The sequence below is a fragment of the Chenopodium album genome, chromosome 12 (assembly GCF_948465745.1).
Source record: "Chenopodium album chromosome 12, dcCheAlbu1.1, whole genome shotgun sequence".
In the NCBI taxonomy this organism is placed as follows: domain Eukaryota; kingdom Viridiplantae; phylum Streptophyta; class Magnoliopsida; order Caryophyllales; family Amaranthaceae; genus Chenopodium; species Chenopodium album.
Genome location: NC_137845.1, coordinates 45,476,804 through 45,489,641, shown reverse-complemented (window position 1 = coordinate 45,489,641; position 12,838 = coordinate 45,476,804). Strand labels below are relative to the sequence as shown.

Sequence of the window (12,838 nt, the reverse complement as noted above, 5' to 3'; positions counted from 1 at the left end):
ACTTATTTATGATCACGAATCTGTATGTGCTAGAAGAGTTTTTACTCAAATTAAATTGTGAGTAGGCTTGAATTCAAATAGATGAGAATCTAATAGGCTCAGCATTACCGGGTATGCATGGTTGCTGCATAAATAAAACTATTCATCATGTCATAATTTGTCTAAGATGGGGCCTGCCAAAACTTTACATTGATTTATATGGACTATAAGCTTGCGGCCATGCTTTTTCATTACTACTCACACACACCGACATCTCACTCCCACTCACACGCACACTCACTCCATATTTATACACTCAAATAACAAGAACCAAATCATATCAAAATCTTCATTCTCATTTTTATAAATAATATATACAATTCTTTCACCATATATTATTTTCTCTCATTTATAATACATTAATAACACTAATAATAGTATGATTATTGAGAAATTCTTCTTCTTTTGCCTTCTATTTTTGGCCCATTGTACCAATTGCATTGGTTCATCATGGCCACCATCTCCTGGTTACTATCCTAGTAAGAAGTTTAGGTCTTTTAGATTTTGGAAAGGTTATAAAAATTTATGGGGTCCTCAACATCAAAGGCTTGACCAACATGCTTTGACTATATGGCTTGATCGAACTTCAGGTGATTATAATTCTTCTCTATACATGTTATATTTTCATCTTGTACGATTACTTGAATCCTAAACAACCATATAAGAATGGTTTGTCGTGGTCACGATTTCGAGTTTATTTCTACCACAAGTATACTGGTGTTTAAGTTATTTTAATTACTATTTTCTTTGTTCATCTTCTCTATATATGACGACCCTTCTATTTCTATGTCTTTATTTTCTAATTTCTTATTCTTCAGTCATGTTTGATGATGCATTTAAATTATTATCGTGACAAATGATTGATAGAAAATTTAATTTTGTCACAAGAACTGTTATAGCTTATGTGAGCATAGTTATCTACAATAAGCTAGGAATTACAAATGAGATGAAACGAATATTACACTAGACATGTCTATAAAATTATATATACTACTTTATGTTATGTCATGTTTTGTGCTACTAAATAATAATGTTCATCACTCCTTATTAACAAGGTCATTAATTTTGTAGACTGAGAACTAAATCTGAGCAAAGAACGAAATTTACATGTTTTGAGGTTTGTTTCTAATATTACTATGCTATATATATTTGGTACGTATAGGAAGCGGGTTCAAGTCTGTTCGCCCATTTAGATCCGGGTATTTTGGTACATCAATCAAGTTGCAACAAGGGTACACTGCAGGAGTAATAACAGCATTTTATGTAAGATTATTCAACTTACTAAAACTTGCTTAATAATTGATTGCTAGCTGCATTATTAATAATTATTGTTGATGCAACTCCCTAATTAAAACATCACAATCTAAGTGGGACTACTTTATCACACAATAAACTTTGATTTTGTTGGTATTATATTTGTCATTTTGCCAATTTACTTAATTCTCACTTACAAAGTCACAAGTGTCAAATTATATATAGTACTGTAATTCATTATTCATGAATTAAGTCTATTTAATATTAATTTTTTATTTTTAGGATTGGTTTGGTCCCTTTGTAATTTGTAATACGTACAAATTAGATTAAGATTCTTGCTTTAGTCCATACCAACTTGTTTTACGTACATCTACCCATCAAAAATATAAAATTAAAATTCTTATACCCACAAAATAAATATCCACTATAAGCTTAATCATGAGCCGTTCCACGACAAAATTAAACAACCTACAAAGAATAATTTCTGATTTGGAAATTCCATTTCATATATAATTCTGTCGGTTTAATTTATTTTTTATTGTCTAGATATTTCTTGTTTGTTTATAAAATTAAAGTTAGAATTAATAAGTTGTACAAAGAAGTACGTAGTACAATTATCATTTATCACTTAACAGTCTATTTCCACATTAGTTAAGATTTTTTAATTTTAAAATGTTACACGTACTTACTATTCATTATTGTTACAAAGTATATTCCTTGATTTACTAACTCTTTATAATATGTTTGATAATTTTGTCTTAAAATAAGGCCTTAAAATCCTGTATACTAGCTATATAAATATTTTTTTTTTTAAAAAAATAAAGAAGAATTTTTTTTTTTTTTTTGTACTACATTATTGACTAGCTAGATCATTGAGCATATTTATTTCATCCTAGGCATCCGACATAATGAATGCAATAGTTAAAAACAGTTGAATGGTGTAATGCAAGGGTGGCCCAAATCAGATCATGAACGAAATCAATATCAATGTAAAGATCAAACTATTACACCCATCCTATGATCGGTCCAAATTTTATAATGTTATTAATAATGTAATTTGAGCTAGTAATGTGATATCTAAAACACGAGTATTATAATATTTATGAGATGATGTTATTCACAGCTTTCCAACAACGAGGCGCATCCAGGGCACCATGATGAAGTAGACATGGAATTCTTAGGGACAACCTTTGGGAAACCTTATGTGTTACAAACAAATGTTTACATAAGGGGCAGTGGAGATGGCAATATTATTGGAAGAGAAATGAAATTCCATCTTTGGTTTGATCCAACTAAGGGATTTCATCATTATGCCATTTTTTGGAGCCCTAAAGAAATCATGTGAGTATACTTACTATTTTTCATACTAAATAAATATATCACCGCACTTTTCTAAAAATAGAGTTATTATTATTATTAGGATATTTGCATTATTGGTACTTCCTTTGCCCCCTTTTGTTTGTCATTTTTGGTGCCCTAAAATGTTTGTCACATTTCATATTTTCATAATTATTAAGATATATAAAAAGACTTTTATACCATTATTTTTTTTGTCTTTATTAAATCATCTTTCTATTTTACCCTAACATTTGCCATAGTGCCAACTTTTGACTAATTTAATGTTTTACACTCTTAAATCTCTCAATTTATCTTTCCCATGTAATTTAATTATTTTTTAATTAAAAATGTCTCTTTCCCATGCACTTTTTTTTTTTTTTTTTTAATTTTTTAATTGAGAATTTCACTTTTCTATATACTTTTATTACTACACATTTTTCATCTTAATTCGCGTGATTTTCCTTCAAAAGTGACAAACAAAAGGAAAGGAGGGAGTATTATTTTGTACTCGTATTTATTTCAAGAATAATTGCATTAATTAGATTATGGAGTCTATTTTATTTATAGTTTTCTTTTTCTGACTTTTGCACTCATCACAATTACTTTGTTTTTGGTGGTTGGGATCTAGCTGGAATTTAGGGGCAACACTTAATTGGAGTTATTAAGGAGTAACTATTGTTTTCACTCTTTTTACCTCTTCTTGATAGCTTCAATTTGTACTATAATACTATTATATGTACAATAAATCTCTCTGATATGATGAATGATGTTTATAGAAGAATAAATAGGTTCAAAGTGAAAAACTAGTGAATCTATTTTCAGTTTTTCATCACTAACTATCAATTTGATTAAGTCGATTTTGATCAATAAAAACCTTTATATTAAGTCTTGACTAATTTATGCTAAGCATTTTAATGTATAATAATTCTCTTCGATTTTTTTCAAAGAAAGCCGCAAGAGTCTTCCCTTAAGAATAAACAATTATTCAATAATTGATGTATATTGTTGAAAAGATAGGTGCATGCATATTGAAAAATACTAGCAAATCACCAAGGATTAAAGGTCATGTGTTTTGTTCTGCATACTTTCACTTAATTTGCAAAAATTAAGTAGTTAAGTATAGAAAAAATAAGTTTGAATATGATAAGAGTTAGAAATTGTTAATTAACCAAGTTCAATTTACAACAAAAGTAATATTAGAAACGTCTAACAAGTTAAGATAAACAATTACTTTTAGTAAAAATCTAGTAAACACGTACATATATCCTAAATATTTAATTTTATGAAGTGAAAGTCAATTTGATAAGTAGAAATCAATTTTTATAAGTAAAATTTAGTATAAATCAGTAAAAGAATGCCTTTTGTTGTTGTCGTCGTTGTTTATTTTATATCCTAGTTAAAACTTAAAAGTGTCAAAAATTAACCTGATCTGACTAGACCCGACCTAACCTGAAAGTGACCTAATCTTTACATGGCCATAATGATTAACATGACTCGAACCCGAACTAGACCCCACTTGAACCCAACCCAGTGACCCGAGTTATAACATCGCATGCAACTTGTGTTGATCTAACTTAATTATGATAGTGAATATGCATATAGTACATAAAGTTCATTTTTCACTACATGCACAAGAATCATTTTGTTTTTCTCCCATTATTGTACACAGATTTTTGGTAGATGATGTTCCCATAAGAAGATATCAAAGAAAAAGTGATGCCACATTCCCACTAAGGCCAATGTGGGTGTATGGATCAATATGGGATGCCTCATCATGGGCAACTGAAAATGGTAAATACAAAGCAAATTATATGTATCAACCATTTGTAGGTCAATTCACCAATTTCAAAGCTGGTGGTTGCTCCGCCTACGCTCCCCTACATTGCCGCCCGGTTTCCGTCTCTCCCTATCGCTCTGGCGGCCTTACACGTAAGCAATTTTACGTCATGACATGGGTTCAAAGACACTACATGTTCTACGACTATTGCAAGGACCGTAAAAGAGATCATTCACTCACACCAGAATGTTGGTTACATCATTAAAAATGTGAATTTTGTAATCAATCAATCAATATGTATCCTATATTCTACCACATATATAAGTTGCATCAACTGTATTTTATACACTTCGTATGAAATTTTAATAATGCACTTAATATTTCTTTTGTGTACGGCCGTTTCTTTGTAATTTGTACACCCCATACATTGATATATACAAGTTTTGAGAAAACGTTTCTTGATTACCGACAAAATCTTTATTCATTAAAATTGGTGATCGTACGTACATTGGAGTACATCAATAATTTCACAATGAACAGCACTTCGTAAATAAGTTGTGTCGGCATGGTGTACAAAATATTGTCTTTTATGTAAGGGCCAATCTTTGTACTTGGGTACATTTTTCATGTATGCTTTGTCGATAAGAAATTACTCATAACGATTCTGCCATATTTACATATTGCGGATATATTTTCGGAAATCTTAGGAAATATTTTGTTATTATCTTTTGGGACTAGTTAATATCTTTTGATATCTTTTCCTTATTTTCCTAGTTTCCTAATCATATCGTACAATCTCTGTCTTATATTATTTGCAACGATTTGACATAAAATAGAGAAAAAAAATGTCTAATCGTTGCAAGTAATATGGAACGAAGGTAGTATTAGGGTTGGCTTGTATTATATATGGGTTTGAAGTCATCAATGAGAATTAAGCCATTATGTTTATTCAATTTGTCATGGTATTAAGAGCAGGTTGAATTTTTTTTTGTGTTTTTTATTTTTAATTTTTTTTAATTCATAAACATGGTTGGAGACGATTCGCCTCCATCACCACCACCCCTTCCAATTGAAATCAAACCGAATTCACCATTCTACCTAGGGTCTCAAGATCGACCAGGGGATTTTATTATTCCTACTCATACTATGATGATTGGGCTGCAGATATGCAAACCTCCTTGGAGGCTAGGCGAAAATTTGGGATTTTGGATGGAACCATCACGGCTCCAATTCCACCGTGCACTCAGTCAGATTGGACACCAATCAATGTAATGTTGATTTCTTGGATTTCGAATACTATTGATCCGAAGGTATGTTCTTCACTTTCTAAATTTCGTGAAGCTCGATTGTTGTGGGAGCATCTTAAGAAGCGCTTTGCTCAAACTAATGGCCTTAGAATTCAACAATTAAAATCATCCCTTGCTAAATGTGAGCAAACCCGTTCTATGCCTGTTTCAGTTTATTATGGAAAATTACATGCTTTGTGGCAAGAATTAGATCATCATGAACCTTGATTTCGTGTACTTGTTGTTCGAAATGTATGGCTGGAGTGTTACATGAAGCTAGGCGAGAACAGAGTAAATTGTATGATTTTTTTGATGGGGTTATATATTGATTTTTATGCATCATTGCATACTAATATTTTTATCTCAAGACTCTCCAAAGTCTAGATCGTGCTATCAGTTAGTTGTACAAGAAAAACGATTTCGTACGGCAAAGCAAGAGCATTACCAAAAGCCCGCAGAAGCTCTCAGTTTTTCCGTCCGTAAAGGTGTAGTCGGCCGTGGCCGCGAGGGGCAAGGTATAATTTGTGCCAAATGCAAGAAAGTGGGCCACAAGACTTCTAGTTGTTGGTCAGACAAAGTGTATGATCATTGCAAGAAAAGGGGCCATATTGAGAGCAAGTGTTTTGACCTTCATGGTTACCCACCTAGCTCGAGTGATGGTAGCCGGGGGATGGGTGGAGTCCACGGGTGGTCGTGGTCAAGGTCAAGTGCGAGCTATTGCTGTTTTGGGTTCGAGTGCTTCTTCTCAAGGCCAAGTTTTTTCAAGCGATCAATGGAAGGCAATTACGGGTTTCTTTGGTAATGCCAATGTCTCTAAAAATCGCTTGAGTGGTAAGTTCGATGTTTCTTCTTGGATTATTGATACAAGGGCAACTCATCATGTTATCGGAGAAAAAGTTTGGTTGTTTGATATACAGAATTTTGAATGTCCCGTTGGTTTACCTAACGGGGATACTGTGGTGGCTTCTTTAATTGGTTCTATTCGTTTATCAGACAAGATTACTCTTACCGGGATTCTCTATGTTCTGCACTTGAGTTGTAATTAACTTTCAGTATCACAACTATCTGATGATCTTAATTGCATTATCCAATTCAACCCTTATATGTGTGCTATACAAGACCAAACGAAGGAGCTGATTGAAACGGGAGCTAGGAGAGACGGACTATATTATTTTAGCAATTTAGATTTGGTGAATCATGTTGGTGCGGTTGAAGCAACCTCAAGCTTGGAGTTTTGGCATCGTTGAATGGGTCATCTTTCTGAGAAACTAGTTAAGTTGCTTCCTCATGTTAGTGGCAATAAATTTAGTCTTGATAAGGGGTGTGAAGTATGTACGCGTGCTAAACATCCTAGAGATAAATTTCCATTACGTGATAGTAGGGCTTCTAGGATTTTTGAGAAAATATACATTGTGATTTGTGGGGTCCATATATATTGACATGTTTCGTCATGTGGAGCTCGTTATTTTTTACTATTTTGGACGATTATTCTCGGGCAATTTGGATATATTTGTTAGTTGATAAAACTGAAGTTATTTGAATGTTTTTAGCTTTTGGTGAAATGATTGAAAGGCAATTTTCTCAAACCATTAAAGTTGTGCAAAGCGATAATGGTACCGAATTTAATTGCTTGATTGATTATTTTAGTGCTACTAGTATTATTTTTCAAACCTCTTGGGTGGGAACTCAACAACAAAATGGGAGGATTGAGAGAAAACACAAACACATTCTTGAAGTTGGGAGAGCCTTGAGGTTTCAAGCCAAATTGCTTATCTATTTTTCAGGGGAGTGTGTCCTTGCTGCTGTTCATCTAATTAATAGAACACCTACTCTCTTGTTACAAAATAAAACACCATTCGAAATTTTGTTCAATAAATTACCCTCTTTTGATGCAATTCGTACCTTTGGATGTCTTTGTTTTGCTCATAACTAGAAAACAAATGGGGACAAATTTGCTAGTCGGAGTAGAAAATGTGTCTTTGTGGGTTATCCCTTTGGAAAGAAGGGGTGGAAATTGTATGAACTTGATTTGAATTTTTTTTTTTCTCGTGATGTCAAGTTTGTGAAGGGTGTGTTTCATTTCGGGAGTCCGAAGATGTGAATATAGAGCCCACGGTTTTTGATCAAAATAATGATGTTCATAAGAATTTTATGGAGTATGAAGCATTTGATGATAATGAGGTGATTATTGGAAATGAGGGTGTGGTTTTAGTGAACGATGAGCAGGCTCCCCCGAGCGTCGAGCATACGGCCCAACACATGCAGCAAGTTGCGGGCGCAAGAGAACTCGCGGCTGGGCAGATTACTCGCCCAGCACCTGCTGTTACTCGCTCAACACCTGCTTCTCCCATAGGAAATCCCGTGGGCGTGGGTTCCCCTTCGCAAGAGCATGGCTTCGTTCCTGCTTCCCCTGATGGATATCCCTTGGGTGTATGGTCCTGTGAACAACACAACAACATCAACACTTGGGCCGAGAGTAGCATCAGTCCAGATGATTCTCTTTCGGCTTTCACCGAGCATTAACCGAGTGTAGAACCCTTGGGTAGGGGATTTCGTGAAAATATTCCGTTGGTCAAGCTTCGTGATTATGTGACACATTTCATTTTGCTAATAGTGCGTCTTCTTCCTCTCCGTCTCCCATCACTCCTTCAGGTACGCCTTACTCTTTAGCACATTATATAAATTGTGACAAATTTTCTGTAAATTATCGCAACTTTCTTGCCGCATTTGTTCAAGAAAAGGAACTAAAATCTTTTAGAGAAGCCATGAACTCTGAGGGTTGGCGACGGTCTATGAAAGAGGAAATCACAACTGTAGAGGACAATGGTACATGGACCTTAGAGCATCTTCCTCCTGGGAAGAGAGCTCTAGGGAGTCAATGAATGTATAAAACAAAATTTTGTCTAATGGTGAAGTCGAGCGACTCAAGTCAGTGAAACTTTTGCTCCGGTTGCAAAAATGACTACAGTTCGGGCATTTCTTGCAACTGCAGCTTCTAAAAATTGGGAAATTCATCATATGGACGTTCACAATGCCTTTTCACATGGTGATTTGAATGAGGAGGTGTACATTAAATTACCTCCCGGTTTTGAAAGCTCTTATCCAACTTTGGTTTGTCGTTTGAGGAAGTCTTTCTATGGGTTAAAATAGGCTCCGACTCTCCGAGATGTTGGTTTGTGAAGTTGACTACGGCTTTGAAAGGGTATGGTTTTCTCCAATCTTACTCTGATTATTCTCTTTCACATATACTAACAACAATATCAGATTAATGTCTTAGTGTATGTTGATGATCTTATTATTTCTAGGGAATGATTCCGCTGCGTTAGTTGTGTTCAAAGCTTATCTCCGTGATTTTTTTAAAATGAAGGATCTTGGCCCTTTAAAGTATTTTTTAAGAATAGAGGTTATTCGTAGTCCTTCCGGTTTGTTTTTGTATCAACGGAAATACACCTTGGATATCATTTCGGAGGCAGGTTTGTTAGGAGCTAAGCCTTGTGGTTTTCCAATCGAGAAAAATCACAAACTTAGTCATGCTGATGGTGAGTTGTTGGCTAATCCCGAGTCCTATCGGAGACTAGTTGGTCGGTTAATTTATTTATCGGTTACGCGACCGGACCTGGCTAATCTCAAGTCCTCTTACTCGTTGTTTGTTGACAAGTTGGCTTGCAGGTCATTCTCCTATTTCTTGGAAGACCAAGAAGCAACCTGCGGTTTCAACTTCTACTTCGCCAAAGGCCGAGTATAGGTCCATGGCTTTCGTTACATGTGAGCTGAAATGGTTGAAGGCTTTGTTGTTGAGCTTAGGGGTGAATCATCCTAAGGCGATTAGGTTATTTTGTGATAGTCAATCGACCTGTCATATAGCTAAAAATCCGGTTTTCCATGAGCGTACGAAGCACATTGAGATTGATTGTCATTTTGTTTAGGATGCGATCACAAAAGGCTTGATTTCTCCTTCTTATGTTCCCACTTCTTCGCAATTAGAAGATATTTTCACGAAGGCACTTGGGAAGTCACAATCCAATAATCTACTTTCCAAGTTGGACATTTTTTATCCTCATGCTCCAACTTGAGAGGGGGAGTATTGCAGATATATTTTCAGAACTCTTAGGAAATATTTTCTTAGTATCTTTTGGGGCTAGTTAATATCTTTTGATATCTTTTCCTTATTTTCCTAGTTTCCTAATCCTATCATATTAGGGTTCACTTGTATTATATATAGGTTTGAAGCCATAACATCAATGAGAATTAAGCCATTATGTCTATTCAATTTGACATTACATCGCTTTAAAAATACAATTTGGGTTATAAATGACTTACCTCGGCTTATTTTTGTTCCTTTTAATGTGAGAAAGAGAAAAAAGTAAAATACAGATTCAAAAAAAAAAAATCATGTGGGTAATATACAAAAAACAATGATACTTTCTTCTTTTTTTTTTTTTTTTTTTTTTTTTTTTTTTTTTTTGGACATGATATGATATAGTATATGACTAAATGCTAAAGTTTGTCATAAATTGTAAGGCTGGCAATCCCTGACCCAACCAGATAACCAGACTCGAATCCGACCTAAAGTTACTAAGAGAAACCCGAACCCAACCCGAATTCGACCTGATTTGACCCAAATTTTATATTTCATAATAATATTAAGTTTTACACTATTTTTGATAGTTTCTAAACATAATCCAAAATTGAACCCGAACCCGACCCGCTAACTATAAATTGTTTAAGAGCTTAGTAATTTATAAATGAAAAAAAAAATTGGACATTACTTATTTACTTTATCATGTCACTAAAGTAAAACATTTATAGCTGTAATTTTGTGTACAAAGGTAGATTTTTCAATATATTTCCTCTTCTTTAATCACTTGTTTCACTTCCATTTACTTTTAATAGTATATATACTTCTAACATTTTGTCTAAATTTTATCTAGTAAAATCAACTCACCTCTTTTTTTTTTTTTGGAAAATTCTTAACGGTAATCCCCAACTTGTGTAATACTGAAATGGTAACTCTCTTTTCTTTCAATTATACAAAATGACCCTCATTAAGAAATTTATCCTAGTTATGAGGGCTTTTTGGAATCCCTCGGGATACTAGTCTTGAATACGGCCGGATGGACGCGGACACCTGCAATACAATGAATATTTTGGTTGACGAAATATTCACCTCCGACGATCAAGTTAGTGACCGAAACAGAATAAATGTAGAGAGAGAAAGTAGAGAGAAGTTGGAGCTATTCAATGCTCTTTTTATGATATGAATCCATCCACCCCTCCTATCATAAATGATTGGAGTATTTATAGGGGTGAGAAAGTGTGCTATCTCGGCTTTCTCGGGATTTAGGCCTCTTGATGTAAGGAGGCCTTTTCTCTCATTTTAAGATACTCCTATGTTTGACACGTGTCGTCTTCCTATAGGGACACATGTCGCCTTTTTATTAGGTCGCATGCCGCTATGGGATTGGAGCACGTGTTGGGGTATTTTTTTTACCTTCGGAGGGGGTGACTCGTACCATATGAGCCGCCTCCTCTGATTTTTACCCGAAACATTTGCCCCTCAGAGGCGCTGTCTGAATGTTTGGGCTGATGGAGCATCATCATTAGTGGAAGAAGAACGACACCATCCGCCTGTTCACGGGGTTTCTCCCTTAGGCTGGCCATATTGTTTGGTCCGCCTGATTTTATTAATGGGCCTAAGGCATTAAAGTCAGGAGGATGGGGTAAGCCGACTGACCATAGGTAGGACACGTGTCTTCCGTAATTTCTGGGATGACTGTTCGGATTCTGCTGACTTGGCCGTCTATTTTGACGTGCCGTTATTGTGACGATACATCTTCCTGTCTTAAATGACAGAGCGGTTTTTTTAACTGTTTTGGCTTCTAGGTTAAAATTTTTGAAAGTTATATCGTTTAAACTTCTGAGTGAGAAAAGTGGATTACCATTTTGCCCTTTTAAATTTTGCCTATAAATAGGACCGGTTTGATTTCAAAATCACTTTGAATTTTTGTGTTTTCTGGAGAGAAGTCAAAGCTCTAGAGAGAGAAAGAGTTGTTCTTCTTAAATCTTCAAGTGCTCCGCCGAGTATTTAAAGTTTCCAGCCAAGAGTTTGAGTTTTCCGGTCAACTTCGTTCAAAATCTTCAAAGCTTCTCGAACCTCCTACTCGTACAAAGGTAACTGCCCATTTCTTCTCTTTTACATTTTACTTTTCTTCTTCCATAATTGTTTTATATTTAAACACGAATTGGCACAACACTAGGCTTCGTCCATTTCTCCTCATGAGGTCGGTCATTTGTCTAGGACTAAGGAGTCTAAAATGGACGGGGATGAGTCCTCGTCCCAATGGAGTGGGTCCATTTCTAGTGCGTACCAACTGACCCCCACCTATTCTTCTTTGTCCCTACAGACGAACATGGCGCGTATGAGGCAAATATACGATCGATATGCCCCAAGGAATTCGGAGGATAGTCTGGTGAACCTCTTAGTCCCCCACGATCCAAGTAATACGGACGGGGAGGACACAAATATAACCACTTCTAGTAGTAGTGCATGCATGCTCTGTGGTCGAAGTGACTGCGTCTTTTGAAGAACGTCAAATATTGGTAGGCACTTCTTCCAAGAAATGTCCGGACGAAATCCGGAACAACCCCTAACCCAATATACTAGCTCGGTCCTAATGCCATCCGAGCTACATCTTATGAGAGGCATCCCTCTTCATTTCAAGCGGACGTTAGAGCGTCTGTCCAAAATCTTCAACAACCCTCCTCATAACATACTAGGCCGGCCAGGCCTAGGACTGGCATTCATATTGCTAAGACGCCTGACGTACCCCTTTGCACTGCTCCTCCATCTGGGAATCAGGGGGACGCTGGAGGGAAGAAAGATAAGGGCAAGAAACCAGTGGTGCCCGAAAGTCTTGTGGTGGCCGAGCCAGGGCAAGGCTTGGTTGGAGGCAGCTCAGCCGAGGCGGCTGAGTTGTACAAGGTGCTATCTTTTGATTTTGGTTTAGTTAGGATTCCCGAACCACAACCGGTCGAATAAGGAGTTGAAAACCCTTGCACTGAGGGATGGAGTAGATGAGGGTAAGCTTGCCATAAACTACGACGACCTGTACGCCTAGGGCTGGCAATCAGGTCGGGTTGGGTC

The 12,838-nt window shown here is 35.8% G+C and overlaps 2 protein-coding genes across 2 annotated transcripts; both read left to right on the top strand.

Moving 5' to 3' along the window:
• The first annotated feature begins 246 nt into the window (after positions 1-246).
• Positions 247-4,854, top strand: LOC145572455 (putative xyloglucan endotransglucosylase/hydrolase protein 32). Its single transcript, XM_081631433.1, has 4 exons — positions 247-629; positions 1,202-1,302; positions 2,417-2,634; positions 4,301-4,854. Exons 1-4 carry the CDS (start codon positions 419-421, stop codon positions 4,671-4,673), a joined length of 903 nt encoding a protein of 300 aa, XP_081487559.1. The 5' UTR covers positions 247-418; the 3' UTR covers positions 4,674-4,854.
• Positions 4,855-5,574: 720 nt separating this feature from the next.
• Positions 5,575-5,922, top strand: LOC145571225 (uncharacterized). The gene has a single exon (XM_081630293.1). It carries the CDS (start codon positions 5,575-5,577, stop codon positions 5,920-5,922), a length of 348 nt encoding a protein of 115 aa, XP_081486419.1.
• The last annotated feature ends 6,916 nt before the right edge of the window (positions 5,923-12,838 follow it).